Genomic DNA, 18,419 nt, shown 5'->3' on the forward strand with positions numbered 1-18,419 from the left:
GGTGGGCACAGTAAGAATCTTACAACACCAGGTTTACATAGAATTTTCAGTGCAGAAGGAGGCCATTCGGCCCATCGAATCTGCACCGGCTCTTGGAAGGAGCACCCTACCCCCTACCCAAGGTCAACACCTCCACCCTATCCCCATAACTCAGTAAACCCACCCAACACTAAGGGCAATTTTGGACACTAAGGGCAATTTATCATGGCCAATCCACCTAACCCGCACATCTTTGGACTGTGGGAAGAAACCGGAGCACCTGGAGGAAACCCACGCACACACTGGGAGGATGTGCAGACTCTGCACAGACAGTGACCCAAGCCGTAATCAAACCTGGGACCCTGGAGCTGTGAAGCGATTGTACTATCCACAATGCCACCGTGCTGCCCTAAAGTCCAACAGGTTTGTTTCAAGTCACTTGCTTTCGGAGCGCAGCTCTTTCCTTAGGTGAATGAAGAGGTGGGTTCAGCAAACACGTATATAGACAAATTCAGTGATGTAAGATGATACTTTGAATGCGAGTCTTTGCAGGTAATTAAGTCTTTACAGGTCCAGACGGTGTGATTGCAGAGATGGATTGATAATCACTGGCTAAAGAGGTGTGAATTGTCTCAAATCAAGACAGTTAGTCGGATTTCCTACCACTCAGTTGCACTACAACTGATCAGCATTAAAATAATGGAGAAAATAGTTCATCCACCCCCCCACCCTACTAGCCCAGCAGTGTCTCTGCTCAAACTAAAGAGCTATTTGCACTTTGTGGCCACCTTGTGATGTCTTGATCGTTAGAAATAATAGAATATTCACTGTGTTAATTGTTATTGTGTTGCATGTCCTTGCAGCTTCTTCAAACAGTTAGGATTTAACAATGGAGAGATTCATGCTTTCAAAGGATAACATTCACACTCAGCAAAAAAATCATCAGTAAAGTCGTTTTTGATGCAACTGAAGAAAACCTGCTGAGCAGGTTCAACTGAAAACAGTTTTTTAAAAAAGCTATGCTTAACTCCTGCCTCACCTTAGGTTTGTGTGCTGCATTGGATACAACTGTTCTGAACGCACTCAGTTTTTACATGAACTTGCACATGCACTCATGAGGATGATCTGATTCTACAGGTTCAGTATTTTTGAAAGGCTTAAGTTTTTGTCTGGTAGTATGTTTAATGTGTAAGTTGGTTGTATTAGTTGTACCTGCAGTAAAGGAAGACGAATATGCTGTATTAAAATGATGCAATACTCTGTGACCTCAACTGTATTCTGGAAGACTCTAGGTTATATTTTGTGCATAATTTATCACTGCAATGTTCCCTTATTGAGCCTGAAGTATGGACTGATATCTATATCTTGTAGTGCTGGATGTATAAAGTGGCCCTCAAATGACCTATTCAATTACATTATTTCTTGGAAAAATAATTTGAACATACATAATTTTTTTTTTAGTACCATAAAATATTTATGCAAACGTGAACAGATTTACCCAATTTGTTACTGCAATTTGCCTACTATGGCACACGCGCGGGGAAGGATAGACATGTCTAAATCAGTGCTGAGAAGGAGATTGTCCATTTGCAGGAGTTAGATGACAGGTTTGCCCCGTCAGAATTCCTTAAATCAGGGCAGCACGGTGGCACAGTGGTTAGTGCTGCTGCCTCACGGCGCCAAGGTCCCAGGTTTATCCCGGCTCTGGGTCACTGTCCGTGTGGAGTTTGCACATTCTCCCCATGTTTGCGTGGGTTTCGCCCCCCCCAACCCAAAGATGTGCAGAGTGGGTGGATTGGCCGCGCTAAATTGCCCCTTAATTGGAAAAATGAACTGGGTACTCTAAAAAAAAATTTTTAAGAATTTCTTACATCAAAGGTTTTGGGCGTCTTGCGAGATTTGGCTCTGAATGTTTGAGTTACATATGAAGACGGTGGCCACTGAATTTATCTGATCTCCAGAATACCATCAATAAGACTAATTTTTATAAGCGAGTCCAATACAAAGAGACATGGAAGAAAATGCACGTCTGTTAATGACTAATGACATCTGTGAAAATCAGTGAAGGAAAATGTCTTTCAAAGTCTGAGTTGTTGATGCTTCCAAAAGCCTACAACTGCTACCAAGAAGTTTCCAATTACGACATTGGGAGGTGGGATCAGCACGTTAGCATAATGGTTAGCACTATGGCTTCACAGCTCCAGGGTCCCAGGTTCGATTCCCGGCTTGGGTCACTGTCTTTGTGGAATCTGCACGTTCTCCCTGTGTCTGCGTGGCTTTCCTCCGGGTGATCCGGTTTCCTCCCACAAGTCCCGAAAGACCTGTTATTAGGTAATTTGGACATTCTGAATTCTCCCTCTGTACCCGAACAGGAATGTGGTGACTAGGGGCTTTTCACAGTAACTTCATTGCAGTGTTAATGTAAGCTTACTTGTGACAATAAAGATTATATTTTTTTTTAAATTACCCATTGTGTCCAGTATTTTCCACAGACAAAGAATGCAAACATTCATGCAGTCGTATAGTTATGATTGGAAAATGAGTTCGGATGTTGTGTAACTGAGGGGTCGGATATTGTTTGAGACCTCAAATCCTCACATATAAAGCTCTTCATTTTGACTGTGCTTGCAAAGTGAGCACCATTAATAGAGGACAAGAAATTTATTTTTTTAAAAGATAGAGCGGAAAAAAAAACATTTTTCAAAGTGTTGGTTCCGGTGAAAAACCTGGGGAGATTCCCATTGCCGCCAGCGGGAAAACTCACTGAATATTCAGCCGCTTTAACAATATTTTTTCCATGTGATTCACGCTCCCCTTGTGGCGGTTTGCCTTTGTTACGCTCGGGGGAAACTTAATCTCTGTAATCCGTAGGGCACTCCTTTAAAACGCTTCCATAGCACTTGCTCCAAATGGGGTGGCTGCCAGAAAGTCTGCAACACGTTGTACAGAGGGAGCCTTCAGCAAACCTCTCAACGGAGTCGGGTAGAGGCAGAATCGGGCAGACTTCCAGCTAGCAAAGTGACCGACCCTGACTGAGAAGCTCTGGCTGTGATTCTGAGCACGGTAGCATTGTGGATAGCACAATGGCTTCACAGCTCCTGGGTCCCAGGTTCGATTCCGGCTTGGGTCACTGTCTGTGCGGAGTCTGCACATCCTCCCCGTGTGTGCGTGGGTTTCCTTCGGGTGCTCCGGTTTCCTCCCACAGTCCAAAGATGTGCAGGTTAGGTGGATTGGCCATGATAAATTGCCCTTAGTGTCCAAAATTGCCCTTAGTGTTGGGTGGGGTTACTGGGTTATTGGGATAGGGGGAGGTGTTGACCTTGGGTAGGGTGCTCTTTCCAAGAGCCGATGCAGATTCGATGGGTCGAATGGCCTCCTTCTGCACTGTAAATTCTATGACAGTCCAAATGAGGACAGGGCTGCAGCACTGTAAGAAGATAAATGACCTCCTTCCACCTTTGGTAAGTCCACCACCTCATGTCTCCCTCAGCACCCCTTAACACAACCCTCACACCTCCACGGTGATCTTACTCCCACCCACCTTGTGGGGTCAAAGCACTTGTCATGCATCCTCCAATGCCTGCTCCCACTCACCTCCCAAGCATGCCAAACTTCATCCCCATTTGACCTGAAAGGACTCCTGGCTGCACTTTTCCCATCTGTCTCATTGCAGGACAAACTCGAGCACAACAAGCGTGAGCGGGCACAGCCGGCCGGAGTGATGGTGGAGCTCAGAACCCTAACTGTGGAACAGCAGACGTCGGTTTCAGTGCTCTGCACTTCAAGAGAAATGGCAGGAGCAATATCAACCACTCGAGATGACCTTCATCAATTTGACAAGTCAATCGGGAAGTGCTGTGGAAGACCCTGTCAAAGGCTGGCTGTCCAGAGAAATTCATCAAAGTCCTCTGACTCCTTCACGACAAGCTGTCGGCGACAGCCTTAAACAACGGAAATAAGACAGAAACCTTCAAGGTCAAGACTGAAGTCGACCAGGAATGGGTCATCACCCGCACCCTTTTCTCCATCTTCGTCACCACCATTCTTCACCCTGTCAAGAACAAGCTTCCCAGTGGAGTGGACACCATCTACAGGAGGGACGGAAAACCTTTCAACCTCAACCAGTTGAAATCCAAGAAGAAAACAAAACTGACATCACTCGTGGAACTTGAGTATGCGAATGACATCGCCATCTCCACGCTCTCAGAAGAGAATCTCCAAGCCATGTATACCATCGAATCAGTCTCGCCGTCAACCTCAAGAAGACTTTACCAAACCAGCGTAGAGCAAAATCCGGTCTCTCCCTCCATCAACATCAACAGAGAAACCCTCCCAACTGTGGAAACCACCTCTCCTCTCCTTTAAGGCTGACATTGATGCAAAGATCCAACATCTTATATAATCTGTGAGCACCTCCTTTGGACGCCTAAGGACCAGTCTTTGATTCTCAACATCTGCGTTGATACCAAGATCCTCGGGTACAAGGCAGTTGCCCTTCCAACTCTTCCACACATCTCAGAAACTTGAACTACATACAGAAGCCACCTCAAGGCCCTGGAGAGGTACTATCAATGGTGTCTGAGATGCATTCTCCACATCAGTTGGGAGAACAGGTGTACTGACATCAGTGTCCTTGAAGTAGCCAAGAGCACCAACATCGAGGCCATGATCATCCGGATGCAATTCTGCTGGGCTGGCTATGTGCTGAGGATGTCAGAGTCCTAACTGCTAAAGTAAATCTTCTTCACCCAGCTCAAGGAAAACCTCCGAACAAGTGGAGGACAAAGCAAGCACTTCAAAGGCAACCTGAGTGACCCTCTGGTCACCTGGGCAAAACACTTGTTTTCCTGCTGTTACGCTAATTCATATATCACAGAACCCCTTCACACAGGTGCACTCTTATCTATCTCTTCACTTTATTTTGTCCAAATTTGATTTATTTTACTCAATTCTTAAATCTTCCTTTTACTCCAATATCTTGACAAAAGGTATAGCTGTGGTGAAAGTGTAGTGCTTTATAGTTAATCTTGTTTAATAAATGTTTTATTCTTTTGTTAAAAATTTATTGGCAGTCCAGTGATTCTGTTCATCCACTTCTCAAAACAAAAAAAATAAAAATTACGATCTATTGAGCCGAGTTCCTTTCTGGCACATGACTGTCCAGTGGTAACATCAGCTGGGATTGCAACAATGTTTTCAAAAGATCACCTTTCAAAGAACAAAGAAAAGTATAGCAGAGGAACGGGCCCTTCAGCCTTCCGCCAAACCTGTGCCAACCATTCTGTCCACCTAACCTAAAACATCTGGGGTCTGTATCGCTCTATTCCCATCCTATTCATGTATTTGTCTAGACGCCCCTTAAATTTTACTCCTTCCAGCACCTATGCCAGCAAGTTCCAGGCATCCACTACCCTTGGTGTAAAAAAGCTTCCCTCAAACAACTCTTCTAAAACTTGCCCCTCGCACCTTAAACCTCTGTCCTCTAGTAATTGACTCTTCCACACTGGTAAAATGCTTCTGACTATCCACTCTGTCCATGCCCCTCATAATTGTAAACTTCTAAAGAGTTGTCCCTCAACTTCCATCGTTCCAGTGGGAACAAACCGAGTTTATCCAACCTTTCCCAAATCTAATGCCCTCCATACCAGGCAACATCCTGGTAAACCTCTTCTGTGCCCTCTCCAAAGCCCCCACTTCCTTCTGGCAGTGTGGCACCAGACTTGAACGCTATATCCCAAGTGTGGCCTAACTAAGGGTCTATACAGCTTCCAGCATGACGTGGCAATTTTTAGACTCATTGCCCCGTCCGTTGAAGGCAAACATGCTGTATGCCTTCTTGACTACCTTCTCCACTTGCGTTGCCACTTTCAGTGACCTATGGACGTGTACACCCACATCCCTCTGTCTGTTAATACTCTGAAGGGTTCTGCCATTAACTGTATATTTCCCACCTGTATTAGCCTAACAAAATACATTACCTCACATTTGTTTGGATTAAGCTCCATCTGCCATCTCTCCGCCCAAGTCTCTAACCGATCTATATCCGGCTGTATACTCTTGACAGTCAGCGCTATCCGCAATTCCACCAACCTTTGTGTCATCTGCAAACTGACTCATTTTTCTAAACGTGAGAGAATGTAAACCTAATTTACTCAGCCCCTCATCATTAGTCAAGCATATCATCCCATGGAGCACTCGACTGAACAAAATGACAGCCCAGCACACCACCTTCTGATGACAGTTTTCGAGCTTTGTTCCAGTACTTTGGTCCTGCCTTTGACATGAATCCAATACTTCATTAGACAAAAGAGCATCGACCTGAAATATTGGCCCATAACTTCCATGCATCGGCCTGAAGCCATGGCCCATCGATACTGAGGAAGAAAAGTGCCCGTTTATTAGCGCTCCAAACTCCCGACGAACTTCCTGCTGCAGCCTTGGTCCTGCGTCACGACACACTGTGCAGGCCAGAACCGGCGCAGTTTGAATGTAGCCACGTTCCCTCGTGACGGGAAACTAAGAAAAAGTCCATTGAGTTCAGGGATTTAAACTGCAGGTTTGTATTGAAGACAACAAGCAACAGATTTCACAGCTGTTTTAAAGGTATGTTGAAGTTTTATCAACCTTTTTTATTGTTCTTTTAAACAGGCAATGCCATTGTTTATTGGTTCCTTTAAAGTAATTTTTAAGTTTATTTTTTATGATTGAGATTATTATTATTTAATATTTAGTGAACATAGGTTTCGTTATTTGTTTTAGATCTGTGAAACTACTATTTAAATCTGCACTGTATTATGTAACTTTACGTGTGGCATGCTTAAAAACATGCTTGCATGTTTTAGTTTAGGTTAGACAACTACATTTTTTGTGGGGAAGAAGAGAAATCAGAACGTCCCTGACTACTAGAAATGGAGATTCCTGAAGCAGGACAAAATGTAAATAACACCATCATCTTACAGACCTGCAGATGGGTTCATAAAATACTGGGTGGGATTTACTGACCGACCCGCCATGTGTTTTTGGTTGGCTGAGGTGGTTCGCTAGCGGTATTTACCGACCCCGTCGTTATCAGCGGGATTTTACGGTGACTGCACCCTTCCTTGCTGGGAAACCCGTGCGCTTGCGTGAGACCAGAATTTCCCGCCGGCTTGAAGAGCCGGTAGATCACGCCCACAGTTGCAAAATGGTTCGAACCTGGCCGTAAGATTGAAAACGCGGCCCCCAGGGCATTTTGCGTTTAGCTGTGACTGTCCTTGTAACATCTGATTTTTTTTTTGTTGATTTTTATATTTCTGCCTAGTTTACTTCAATTATCTTATTCATTTAGAATTATCTCATAATTAAATGTTGTGTTTTGATGTTTCAATAAGACATTTGCAGTAGCTTAAAACATTTATTAACAAAAATAATGCTAGGAATACACAATTTTGATACCATGTTTACATTTCACTTAATGTTTGCTCGAGCTGTTGGCGAGGGTCTAAACTAATGTGGCAGGGGGATGGGAACCGATGCAGGAAGTTGGAAGGTAGGAAAACATGGACAGAAGCAAAAGGAAGTAAGGGGGAAAGTGCAAGGCAGAGAAGACATAGTCAAAAATCAAAAAGGGCAACAGTACAAGGTACAGTGACGGGGAGCTCAGTGAATAGGCCCAGTAATACTAAAAGGAATAAAACTGGAGATGTTAAGATTCAAAACAGAGGTAAAAAAACCAACATAAGTGTACTTTACTTGAATGCTCGTAGTATTCGGAATAAAGTAAATGAGTTGATGGCGCAAATCATCATGAATGACTGTGATTTAGTGGCCATTACTGAAACATGGTTAAAGGATGGTCACGACTCGGAGTTAAATATCCGAGGGTATCAAACTATTCGGAAGGACAGAGTGGATGGTAAGGGAGGTGGTGTAGCTCTGTTATTTAAGGATGACATCCGGGCAATAGTAAGGGATGACATCGGTGCTATGGAGGATAAGGTTGAATCCATTTGGGTGGAAATCAGGAATAGTAAGGCGAAAAAGTCACTGACAGGAGTAGTCTATCAGCCACCAAATAGTAACGTTATGGTGGGGCAGGCAATAAACAAAGAAATAACTGATGCATGTAGAAATGGTACAGCAGTTATCATGGGGGATTTTAATCTACATGTCAATTGGTTTAACCAGGTCGGTCAAGGCAACCTTGAGGAGGAGTTTACAGAATGTATCCGCGATAGTTTCCTAGAACAGTATGTAATGGAACCTACGAGGGAACAAGCGGTCCTAGATCTTGTCCTGTGTAATGAGACAGGATTGATTCATGATCTCATAGTTAGGGATCCTCTCGGAAGGAGCGATCACAATATGGTGGAATTTAAAATACAGATGGAGGGTGAGAAGGTAAAATCAAATACAAGTGTTTTGTGTTTAAACAAAGGAGATTACAATGGGATGAGAGAAGAACTAGCTAAGGTAGACTGGGAGCAAAGACTTTATGGTGTAACAGTTGAGGAACAGTGGAGAACCTTCCAAGCGATTTTTCACAGTGCTCAGCTAAGGTTTATACCAACAAATTAGAAGGACGGTAGAAAGAGGGAAAATCGACCATGGATATCTAAGGAAATAAGGGAGAGTATCAAATTGAAGGAAAAAGCATACAAAGTGGCAAAGATTGGTGGGAGACGAGAGGACTGGGAAATCTTTAGGAGGCAACAGAAAGCTACTAAAAAAGCTATAAAGAAGAGTAAGATAGAGTATGAGAGTAAACTTGCTCAGAATATAAAAACAGACAGTAAAAGTTTTTACAAATATATAAAACAAAAAAGAATGGCTAGGTAAATATTGGTCCTTTAGAGGATGAGAAGGGAGTTTTAATAATGGGAGATGAGGAAATGGCTGAGGAACTGAACAGGTTTTTTGGGTCGGTCTTCACAGTGGAAGACACAAATAACATGCCAGTGACTGATAGAAATGAGGCTATGACAGGTGAGGACCTTTCGGCGGGAGCTGGGATACTTCAGCTGGTGAGTAGATTTGTCAATTTCAATTGCAGCAGCCAGCCATTGGATACCGGCAGGGGCTGAGCCTATCGGGAGGTGAGTGGTAAGTTTAAATTACTTACCTTTGCAGGGGTTGCAGTCAGTTGGATTTCGGCGGGAGCTGGGATACTTCAGCTGGTGAGTAGATTTGTCAATTTCAATTGCAGCAGCCAGCCATTGGATACCAGCAGGGGCTGAGCCTATCGAGAGGTGAGTGGTAAGTTTAAATTACTTACCTTTGCAGGGGTTGCAGTCAGTTGGATTTCGGCAGGAGCTGGGATACTTCAGCTGGTGAGTAGATTTGTCAATTTCAATTGCAGCAGCCAGCCATTGGATACCGGCAGGGGCTGAGCCTATCGGGAGGTGAGTGGTAAGTTTAAATTACTTACCTTTGGCAGGGGTTGCAGTCAGTTGGATTTCGGCGGGAGCTGGGATACTTCAGCTGGTGAGTAGATTTGTCAATTTCAATTGCAGCAGCCAGCCATTGGATACCGGCAGGGGCTGAGCCTATCGGGAGGTGAGTGGTAAGTTTAAATTACTTACCTTTGCAGGGAACAGGAAGTTTGTCCCGTGGACTTCTGGGAAGGTTTACCCCTCCCTAGTTAATAAATTCTGGTGGAGAGGAAACCCGAGACACTACACGTGTAGTGTCTCCCACCCGCCCTCCTCCTCTAACCTAATAATAAGACCCATTGGGGTGAGCAGGTGAGTGCCTTATTACATTATTATTTCTCTTTTTCTTATTTGTTAACCAGAACTAGGTTGGAAAAGACTATAGCAGAGAGTCTCCAAGTTTTTTTAACTGAAATTTATACAAAGTAATAAATTAATTAACTAATCAGAGATGGCTGGGCAGGTGATGTGCTGTAGCTGTATGATGTGGGAGCTGGCTGTTCCCCTTGTGAATGGCAATGACCACATCTGCAGCAAGTGTTGGTTGCTGGAAGATCTCCGGCTCAGAATTGATGATCTGGAGTCTGAGCTTCAAACACTGCGGCACATCCGGGAGGGGGAGAGTTACCTGGACACTTTGTTTCAGGAGGCAGTCACACCTGGGAGATTAAGTAATTCACATTCAGTAACTGATCAGGGACATCAGAGTGTGACTGTAAGTGAGGCAGGCAGAGGGAACCTGAGTTCAGGAGTGCAGGAGCCTCAGCCCTTGACCTTGTCCAACAGGTATGAGACTCTTGCTCCCTGTATGGATGAGGAAAGGGGCTCTGGACAGGATGAGCCAACTGACCACGGTACCATGGTGCAGAAGGCCATTCAAGAGGGGGGAGTAAAAAGACAAGTAGTTGTTATAGGGGATTCTATAATTAGGGGGACAGATAGTATCCATAAGACCATAAGACCATAAGACATAGGAGTGGAAGTAAGGCCATTCGGCCCATCGAGTCCACTCCGCCATTCAATCATGGCTGATGGGCATTTCAACTCCACCTCCCAGCATTCTCCCCATAGCCCTTAATTCCTCGCGACATCAAGAATTTATCTATCTCTGCCTTGAAGCCATTTAGCGTCCCGGCCTCCACTGCACTCTGCGGCAATCCTATGCAAGCCGGATCGGGAGTCTCGCATGGTGTGTTGCCTGCCCGGTGCCAGGGTGCGGGACATCTCTGACCGGCTTGAAAGGATACTGGAGCGGGAGGGGGAGGATCCAGTTGTTGTGGTCCACGTTGGGACTAACAACATAGGTAAAGCTAGGGTGGAGGACCTGTTCGGGGACTATCAAGCACTAGGAAGAAAATTGAAGTACAGGTCCTCAAGGGTCATAATCTCTGGATTACTGCCCGGGCCACGTGCCAATTGGCATAGGGATAGGAAAATTAGGGAAGTAAACACGTGGCTAAGGGATTGGTGTGGGAAAGAGGGATTCCACTTCATGGGACATTGGCATCAGTTTTGGAACCGGGGGGATCTGTACCGTTGGGACGGTCTCCACCTGAACCGATCTGGAACCAGTGTTCTAGCGAAGAGGATAAATAGGGTGGTCAGTAGGACTCTAAACTTCTGAGTTGGGGGGAAGGGAAAGTGAAAGCGACAGGGAGCAGGGAGTTAAATGGCAAGATACGCAGGAGGATAACATGTAGGCAGGTGGATTTAAGCTTGAGGCAGACTAGGAATGCAACAAAAAGGAAGGATAACTTTGGACATCTTAGGACTTCCAATATCTGTACTGATAAGAAAGTTAACATTAAGGCACTTTACCTGAATGCTCGTAGCATTTGTAACAAAGTAGATGAACTAATGGCACAGATCATCGTGAATGATTATGATGTGGTAGGCATCACAGAGACATGGCTGCAGGGGGTTCAGGACTGGCAGTTAAACATCCAAGGATATACAACCTATCGAAAAGACAGGGAGGTGGGCCGAGGGGGTGGGGTTGCCTTGTTAGTTAAGAACAAAATTAAATCTATGGCACTAAACGACATAGGGTCGGATGATGTGGAGTCTGTATGGGTAGAATTGAGGAACCACAAAGGCAAAAAAACCATAATGGGAGTTATGTACAGACCGCCTAACAGTGGTCAGGACCAGGGGCGCAACATGTACCGGGAAATAGAAAAGGCATGTCAGAAGGCAAGGTCACAGTGATCATGGGGAACTTCAATATGCAGGTGGATTGGGTAAATAATGTAGCCAGTGGATCCAAAGAAAAGGAATTCATGGAATGCTTACAAGATGGCTTTTTGGAACAGCTTGTCATGGAGCCCACAAGGGAGCAGGCTATTCTGGACCCTAGTGCTATGTAATGAACCAGACTTTATTAAAGATCTTAAAGTAAGGGAACACTTAGGAAGCAGCGATCATAATATGGTTGAGTTCAGTCTGCAGTTTGAAAGAGAGAAGGCAAAATCGGATGTAATGGTGTTACAGTTAAATAAAGGTAATTACGAGGGCATGAGAGAGGAACTGGTGAAAATCAACTGGAAGCAGACCCTAGCAGGGAAGACAGTAGAGCAAAAATGGCAGGAGTTTGTATGCATAATTGAGGACACTGTACAGAGGTTCATCCCCAAGAAAAGAAAGATTATCCAGGGAGGGATTAGACAGCCATGGCTGACAAAGGAGGTCAGGAAATGTATCAAAGAAAAAGAGAGATCCTATAAAGTGGCCAAAAGCACCGGGAAATCAGAAGATTGGGAAGGCTACAAAAACAAACAGAGGTTAACAAGAGACAAATAAGGAAGGAGAGGATCAAATATGAAGGCAGGCTAGCCAGTAATATAAGAAATGATAGTTAAAAGTTTCTTTCAATACATAAGAACAAACGTCAGGCCAAAGTAGACATTGGGCCAATTCAAACTGATTCTGGAAGGTTAGTGATGGGAGATGAGGAAATGGCTGGAGAACTTAATAAGTACTTTGCGTCTGTCTTCACAGTGGAAGACGTTAGTAATATCCCAAAAATTATAAAGGGTCAGGGGGCTGAGTTGAGTATGGTTGCCATTACAAAAGAGATGGTGCTAAAAAAGCTAAAAGGTCTTAAAATTGACAAATCTCCTGGCCCCGATGGGCTACATCCTAGAGTTCTGAGGGAGGTGGCTGAAGAAATAGCGGAAGCGTTGGTTGAGATCTTTCAAAAATCACTGGAGTCAGGGAAAGTCCCGGACGATTGGAAGATCGCTGTTGTAACCCCCTTGTTCAAGAAAGGATCAAGACAAAAGATGGAAAATTATAGGCCAATTAGCCTAACCTCGGTTGTTGGTAAAATTCTAGAATCGATCGTTAAGGATGAGATTTCTAATTTCTTGGAAGAGCAGGGTCGGATTAGAACAAGTCAACATGGATTTAGTAAGGGGAGGTCGTGCCTGACGAACCTGTTAGAATTCTTTGAGGAGGTGACAAGTAGGTTAGACCAGGGAAACCCAGTGGATGTGGTCTATCTGGATTTCCAAAAGGCCTTTGATAAGGTGCCACACAGGAGGCTGCTGAGTAAGGTGAGGGCCCATGGTGTTCGAGGTGAGCTACTGGCATGGGTTGAGGATTGGCTGTCTGACAGAAGGCAGAGAGTTGGGATAAAAGGTTCTTTTTCGGAATGGCAGCCGGTGACCAGCGGTGTCCCACAGGGTTCAGTGTTGGGGCCGCAGCTGTTCACCATATATATTAATGATCTGGATGAAGGGACTGGGGGCATTCTAGCGAAGTTTGCTGATGATACGAAGTTAGGTGGTCAGGCAGGTAGTGCTGAGGAAGTGGGGAGGCTGCAGAAGGATCTAGACAGTTTGGGAGAGTGGTGCAGGAAATGGCTGATGCATTTCAACGTGAGAAAATGTGAGGTCTTGCACTTTGGAAAAAAGAATCCAAGCATAGACTACTTTCTAAACGGTGAGAAAATTCATAATGCCAAAGTACAAAGGGATCTGGGAGTGCTAGTCGAGGATTCCCTAAAGGTAAACATGCAGGTTGAATCCGTGATTAAGAAAGCGAATGCTATGTTGTCATTTATCTCAAGAGGGTTGGAATATAAAAGCAGCGATGTGCTACTGAGCCTTTATAAGGCTCTGGTTAGGCCCCATTTGGAGTACTGTGTCCAGTTTTGGGCCCCACATCTCAGGAAGGACATACTGGCACTGGAGCGTGTCCAGCGGAGATTCACACGGATGATCCCTGGAATGGCGGGTCTAGCATATGAGGAACGGCTGGCGTTCCTGGGATTGTATTCATTGGAGTTCAGAAGGTTAAGGGGAGATCTAATAGAAACTTACAAGATAATACATGGCTTAGAAAGGATGGACGCAAAGAAACTGTTTCCGTTAGGCGAGGAGTCGAGGACCCGTGGGCACAGCCTTAGAATTAGAGGGGGTAAATTCAAAACAGAAATGCGGAGACATTTCTTCAGCCAGAGAGTGGTGGGCCTGTGGAATTCATTGCCGCAGAGTGCAGTGGAGGCCGGGACGCTAAATGGCTTCAAGGCAGAGATAGATAAATTCTTGATGTCGCGAGGAATTAAGGGCTATGGGGAGAATGCTGGGAGGTGGAGTTGAAATGCCCATCAGCCATGATTGAATGGCGGAGTGGACTCGATGGGCCGAATGGCCTTACTTCCACTCCTATGTCTTATGGTCTTATGGAGAAGATTGTTATCACTCAGGAGGTAGTGATGGGCAAGCTAATGGGGCTAAAGGTAGACAAGTCTCCTGGCCCTGATGGAACGCACCCCAGAGTGCTAAAAGAGATGGCTAGGTAAATTACAGATGCACTAGTGATGATGTACCAAAATTCACTAGACTCTGGGGTGGTCCCGGTGGATTGGAAATTAACAAACGTGACACCACTGTTTAAAAAAGGAGTTAGGCAGAGAGCGGGAAATTATAGGCCAGTGAGCTTAACTTCGGTAGTAGGGAAGATGCAGGAATCTATCATCAAGGAAGAAATAGCGAGGCATCTGGACAGAAATTGTCCCATTGGGCAGACGCAGCATGGGTTCATAAAAGGCAGGTCGTGCCTAACTAATTTAGTGGAATTTTTTGAGGACATTACCAGTGCAGTAGATAACGGGGAGCCAATGGATGAGGCATATCTGGATTTCCAGAAAGCCTTTGACAAGGTGCCACACAAAAGATTGCTGCATAAGATAAAGATGCATGGCATTAAGGGTAAAGTAGTAGCATGGATAGAGGATTGGTTAATTAATAGAAAGCAAAGAATGGGGATTCATGGGTGTTTCTCTGGTTGGCAATCAGTAGCTAGTGGTGTCCCTCAGGGATCCGTGTTGGGCCCACAATTGTTCACAATTTGCATAGATGATTTGGAGTTGGGGACCAAGGGCAATGTGTCCAAGTTTGCAGATGACACTAAGATGAGTGGTAAAGCGAAAAGTGCAGAGGATACTGGAAGTCTGCAGAGGGATTTGGATAGGTTAAGTGAATGGGCTAGGGTCTGTCAGATAGAATACAATGTTGACAAATGTGAGGTTATCCATTTTGGTAGGAATAACAGCAAACGGGATTATTATTTAAACAATAAAATATTAAAGCATGCTGCTGTCCAGAGAGACCTGGGTGTGCTCGTGCATGAGTCACAGAAAGTTGGTTTACAGGTGCAATAGGTGATTAAGAAGGCAAATGAAATTTTAACCTTTATTGCTAGAGAGATGGAGTTTAAGACTAGGGAGGTTATGCTGCAATTGTATAAGGTGTTAGTGAGGCCACACCTGGAGTATTGTGTTCAGTTTTGGTCTCCTTACTTGAGAAAGGACATACTGGCACTGGAGGGTGTGCAGAGGAGATTCACTAGGTTAATCCCAGAGCTGAAGGGGTTGGATTATGAGGAGAGGTTGAGTAGACTGGGACTGTATTCGTTGGAATTTAGAAGGATGAGGGGTGATCTTATAGAAACAATTAAAATTATGAAGGGAACAGATAGGATAGATGCGGGCAGGTTGTTTCCACTGGCGGATGAAAGCAGAACTAGGGGGCATAGCCTCAAAATAAGGGGAAGTAGATTTAGGACTGAGTTTAGGAGGAACATCTTCACTCAAAGGGTTGTGAATCTATGGAATTCCTTGCCCAGTGAAGCAGTTGAGGCTCCTTCATTAAATATTTTTAAGGTAAAGATAAATAGTTTTTTGAAGAAAAAAGGGATTAAGGGTTATGGTGTTCGGGCTGGAAAGTGGAGCTGAGTCCACAATAGATCAGCCATGATCTCATTGAATGGTGGAGCAGACTTGAGGGGCCAGATGGCCTACTCCTGCTCCTAGTTCTTATGTTCTTATTAGGAGCTGCTGTTTGACCGCATCAATTGCATTCATTACCTGGTGAATGCAGGTCCTCACAGCATTCTGTGAAATGTTACATATGTCACAAATGCCATGTTGAAAGGACCCAGAAACAAAGGCATTCAGCGATGTTGTGAGTTTTATTTCACTGTTAAGGCAGTGCAGCAGTTAGAGTTCGTCTTCAGGTCTTCAACATTTAACAAAGGTGTCCCGTTGCTTCCTTGTTGAAGTGCAGTCTCCTGGCAACACATCTCCTCTGACATTTCACATGATGTCATTTGATTGTACACTCTTGGGGGTGGGTAACTGATTTGCTTCCTCACCAGGCAGGCATGAAGCCTGAGTCTTCTTTCATGATCCCTGTACCTATTGTTCTGGAAAATACAGAATGTGTCATTTGAAACATAGAGGTCTGCCAACATCTGATCGGGGAGAGTGCAGGGAAAGATCCCACAAGAGGTTGGTGGCAGCTGAAGGGCACAGAAACTGTGGGCAGCAATTTCAGTCTATCAGAATGGTTATTACAACCTGCAGCAGGAAAAAGGCAAAAGAAAAAAGTTTTAAAAAATCTCTTTGTGTTGTTGGAAAATTGTGATGGACTGCCCCTTTAAGACCCGAAGTCCGATCCTTATCAGAGGTCCCGATCAGAACAGCTGAAACAGAGAAACCAGCGTGGACTTCAGACTCCTCCCCTTTTTCTCCCCACGAGGCAAGAAGCAAGAACAAAGACACCAGGAGCAGAACACCAGCGGCACCCGAAGAAGCAAGAAGGACAGCAGCAGCCACAGCAGCCACAGAAGACAGAAGAGGAGGAAAAGAGAAAACTGCACCAGGAGAGATGACCAGGAGGCTTGAAAGTGAAAGAGAGAGAGAGAGAGTCTGAAGGCCTCACCAACCAACCAGACAACATCAAAAAGTAAATAATGTTTTTAATTTAATGAGATAAAAAAGAGTATGTTAATAATAAAATAATTTAACCTGAAAAAGTGGTTATTAGCTTACTTCACTTCCTTAAGAACGCAGGACCCGTGACATCGATGCCATTAAGGGGTAAGTAAGTAAAATTCTTCAGTGAAGGTAGGAGTTATACCGGGGGATAACTTGAAAGGAGAGTTTGACCCGAATCGCACTCTCAGAGGCCTGTACTGGAGTCAGGGAGGAAGTTCCCTGGTCGCCGTTTTTAGAATATCGGCCCTTAAGGTTCTTTGGTATAAAGGGAATTCTAAAACATATAGGTGAATTTAAAAAACATGGCGCCCAGCGTGGAGGCCTAGAATATTAGAAGTTTCTAGGTAAAGCGAGGCTAGAATATTAGAAGTTTCTAGTTAAGCGGAGTAGGGGCTAGAATATTAGAAGTTTCTAGTTCCCAAGAAAAGCCTAGAATATTAGAAGTTTCTAGGTAAAGCGAGGCTAGAATATTAGAAGTTTCTAGGTAAAGCGAGGCTAGAATATTAGAAGTTTCTAGGTAAAGCGAGGCTAGAATATTAGAAGTTTCTAGGTAAAGCGAGGCTAGAATATTAGAAGTTTCTAGTTAAGCAGAGTAGGGGCTAAAGAATAAATCATCCTCAGAGTAAGGCGGATTGTGCGGACATTTTCTGGAAAATAGGGACGCTTATATTCAGAAACCAATAATCAATCGACCCTTAACTAGAGCAGGAAGATAGTGCCTTGGTCAGCCTTGGATAGGGCCCAGAAAGGGTACTTATCCTTAATTTCAGAGTGCACCTGAAAGGGACAACCAGGAACAGAACTAAAAATCCGAAAATGGCAATTAGGGTAATTCTCATGCCCTGGGATACGGTCAAGAGAAATGTAGAAATGAAAAGGGAATGGAAGAAATTAAAAGAGCAAAAGAAATCCTGGACAGGAGATATGTATCCAGACGGAGATATCTCCCTCTTTGTTAGAGTGCCAAAAGCCCTGCAATATACAGATTCAGTCAGGGTCCTTAAAGCACTTTGTCAGTTTGCATTTGAAAAGCGAGCTGAATCACGAATCGTATTTGGACACAGACAGAAGCATGCAGCTGCTCAAGTGGGCAAAGTGTGTTCCAAACTGATTAAAATCATTGACGGAGTAAACAGGACAGAAATAATACAGATCCATAGTAAACACAAAATTAACTCTGAAGTGGTAGGCAAATATATAAAACAACTGCAGAAAAATGAACCATTAGAAATGGAAAGTGACGAGGAATCAGGCCTAGAATCAGATAGCCGAGAGAATTCGGACTCCTGTGAAAATTTCCCAACGGGATACAATTTTCCATACCCAGATCCAAGTCTGTTTCAGGAAGAAAATTGGCCTCAGCAATCTGCCACACATAAGAAAGAAGCGTTTATCGATCATTTCGTTGAACCACAAGAAAGTGAAGAGGAACAAGGCATAGTTGGGATTATGGCGCCTCCTGTGATGGGACAGGAAGAATTATCATCCTCATCCGAGAATGAGGAAATAGTCAAACCAAAGAGAGGAATAGGGAATAGAAAAAATTCTAAACCATTAGAAATAGGGGATTATAGCGATCACTGGAAACACCAACAACCTTCCACTTATCAACCAGTAAATAAGGATGTACCGTATTATATGTATAATCCAGAAGCAGAAATGGTACACCATAGAGATCAGGAAGGATGGGAAAGAGAGGTTACAGCTAGGGGACTTAAAATAGGAGAAATATTAGGCGGAAGTCAACA

The 18,419-nt window shown here is 44.3% G+C and overlaps 1 protein-coding gene across 4 annotated transcripts in view; it reads left to right on the forward strand.

The window, feature by feature from the left end:
• LOC119967141 (cytochrome b5 reductase 4) overlaps positions 1–18,419 on the forward strand; it is a 251,919-nt gene that overhangs the window by 161,642 nt on the left and 71,858 nt on the right. For 3 of the 4 annotated variants that reach the window (XM_038799278.1, XM_038799280.1, XM_038799279.1), the window contains one exon: positions 843–1,380. The exons of the other annotated variant lie outside the window; for it this stretch is intronic. In XM_038799278.1, coding sequence (XP_038655206.1) covers positions 843–859 — 17 coding nt within the window. In that variant the 3' untranslated portion in view covers positions 860–1,380. Of the gene's footprint in view, positions 1–842; positions 1,381–18,419 lie in introns of those variants that run through there. 4 annotated transcript variants of the gene reach the window in all.

This window comes from Scyliorhinus canicula, chromosome 6, assembly GCF_902713615.1.
Source record: "Scyliorhinus canicula chromosome 6, sScyCan1.1, whole genome shotgun sequence".
Classification (NCBI taxonomy): Eukaryota; Metazoa; Chordata; class Chondrichthyes; order Carcharhiniformes; family Scyliorhinidae; genus Scyliorhinus; species Scyliorhinus canicula.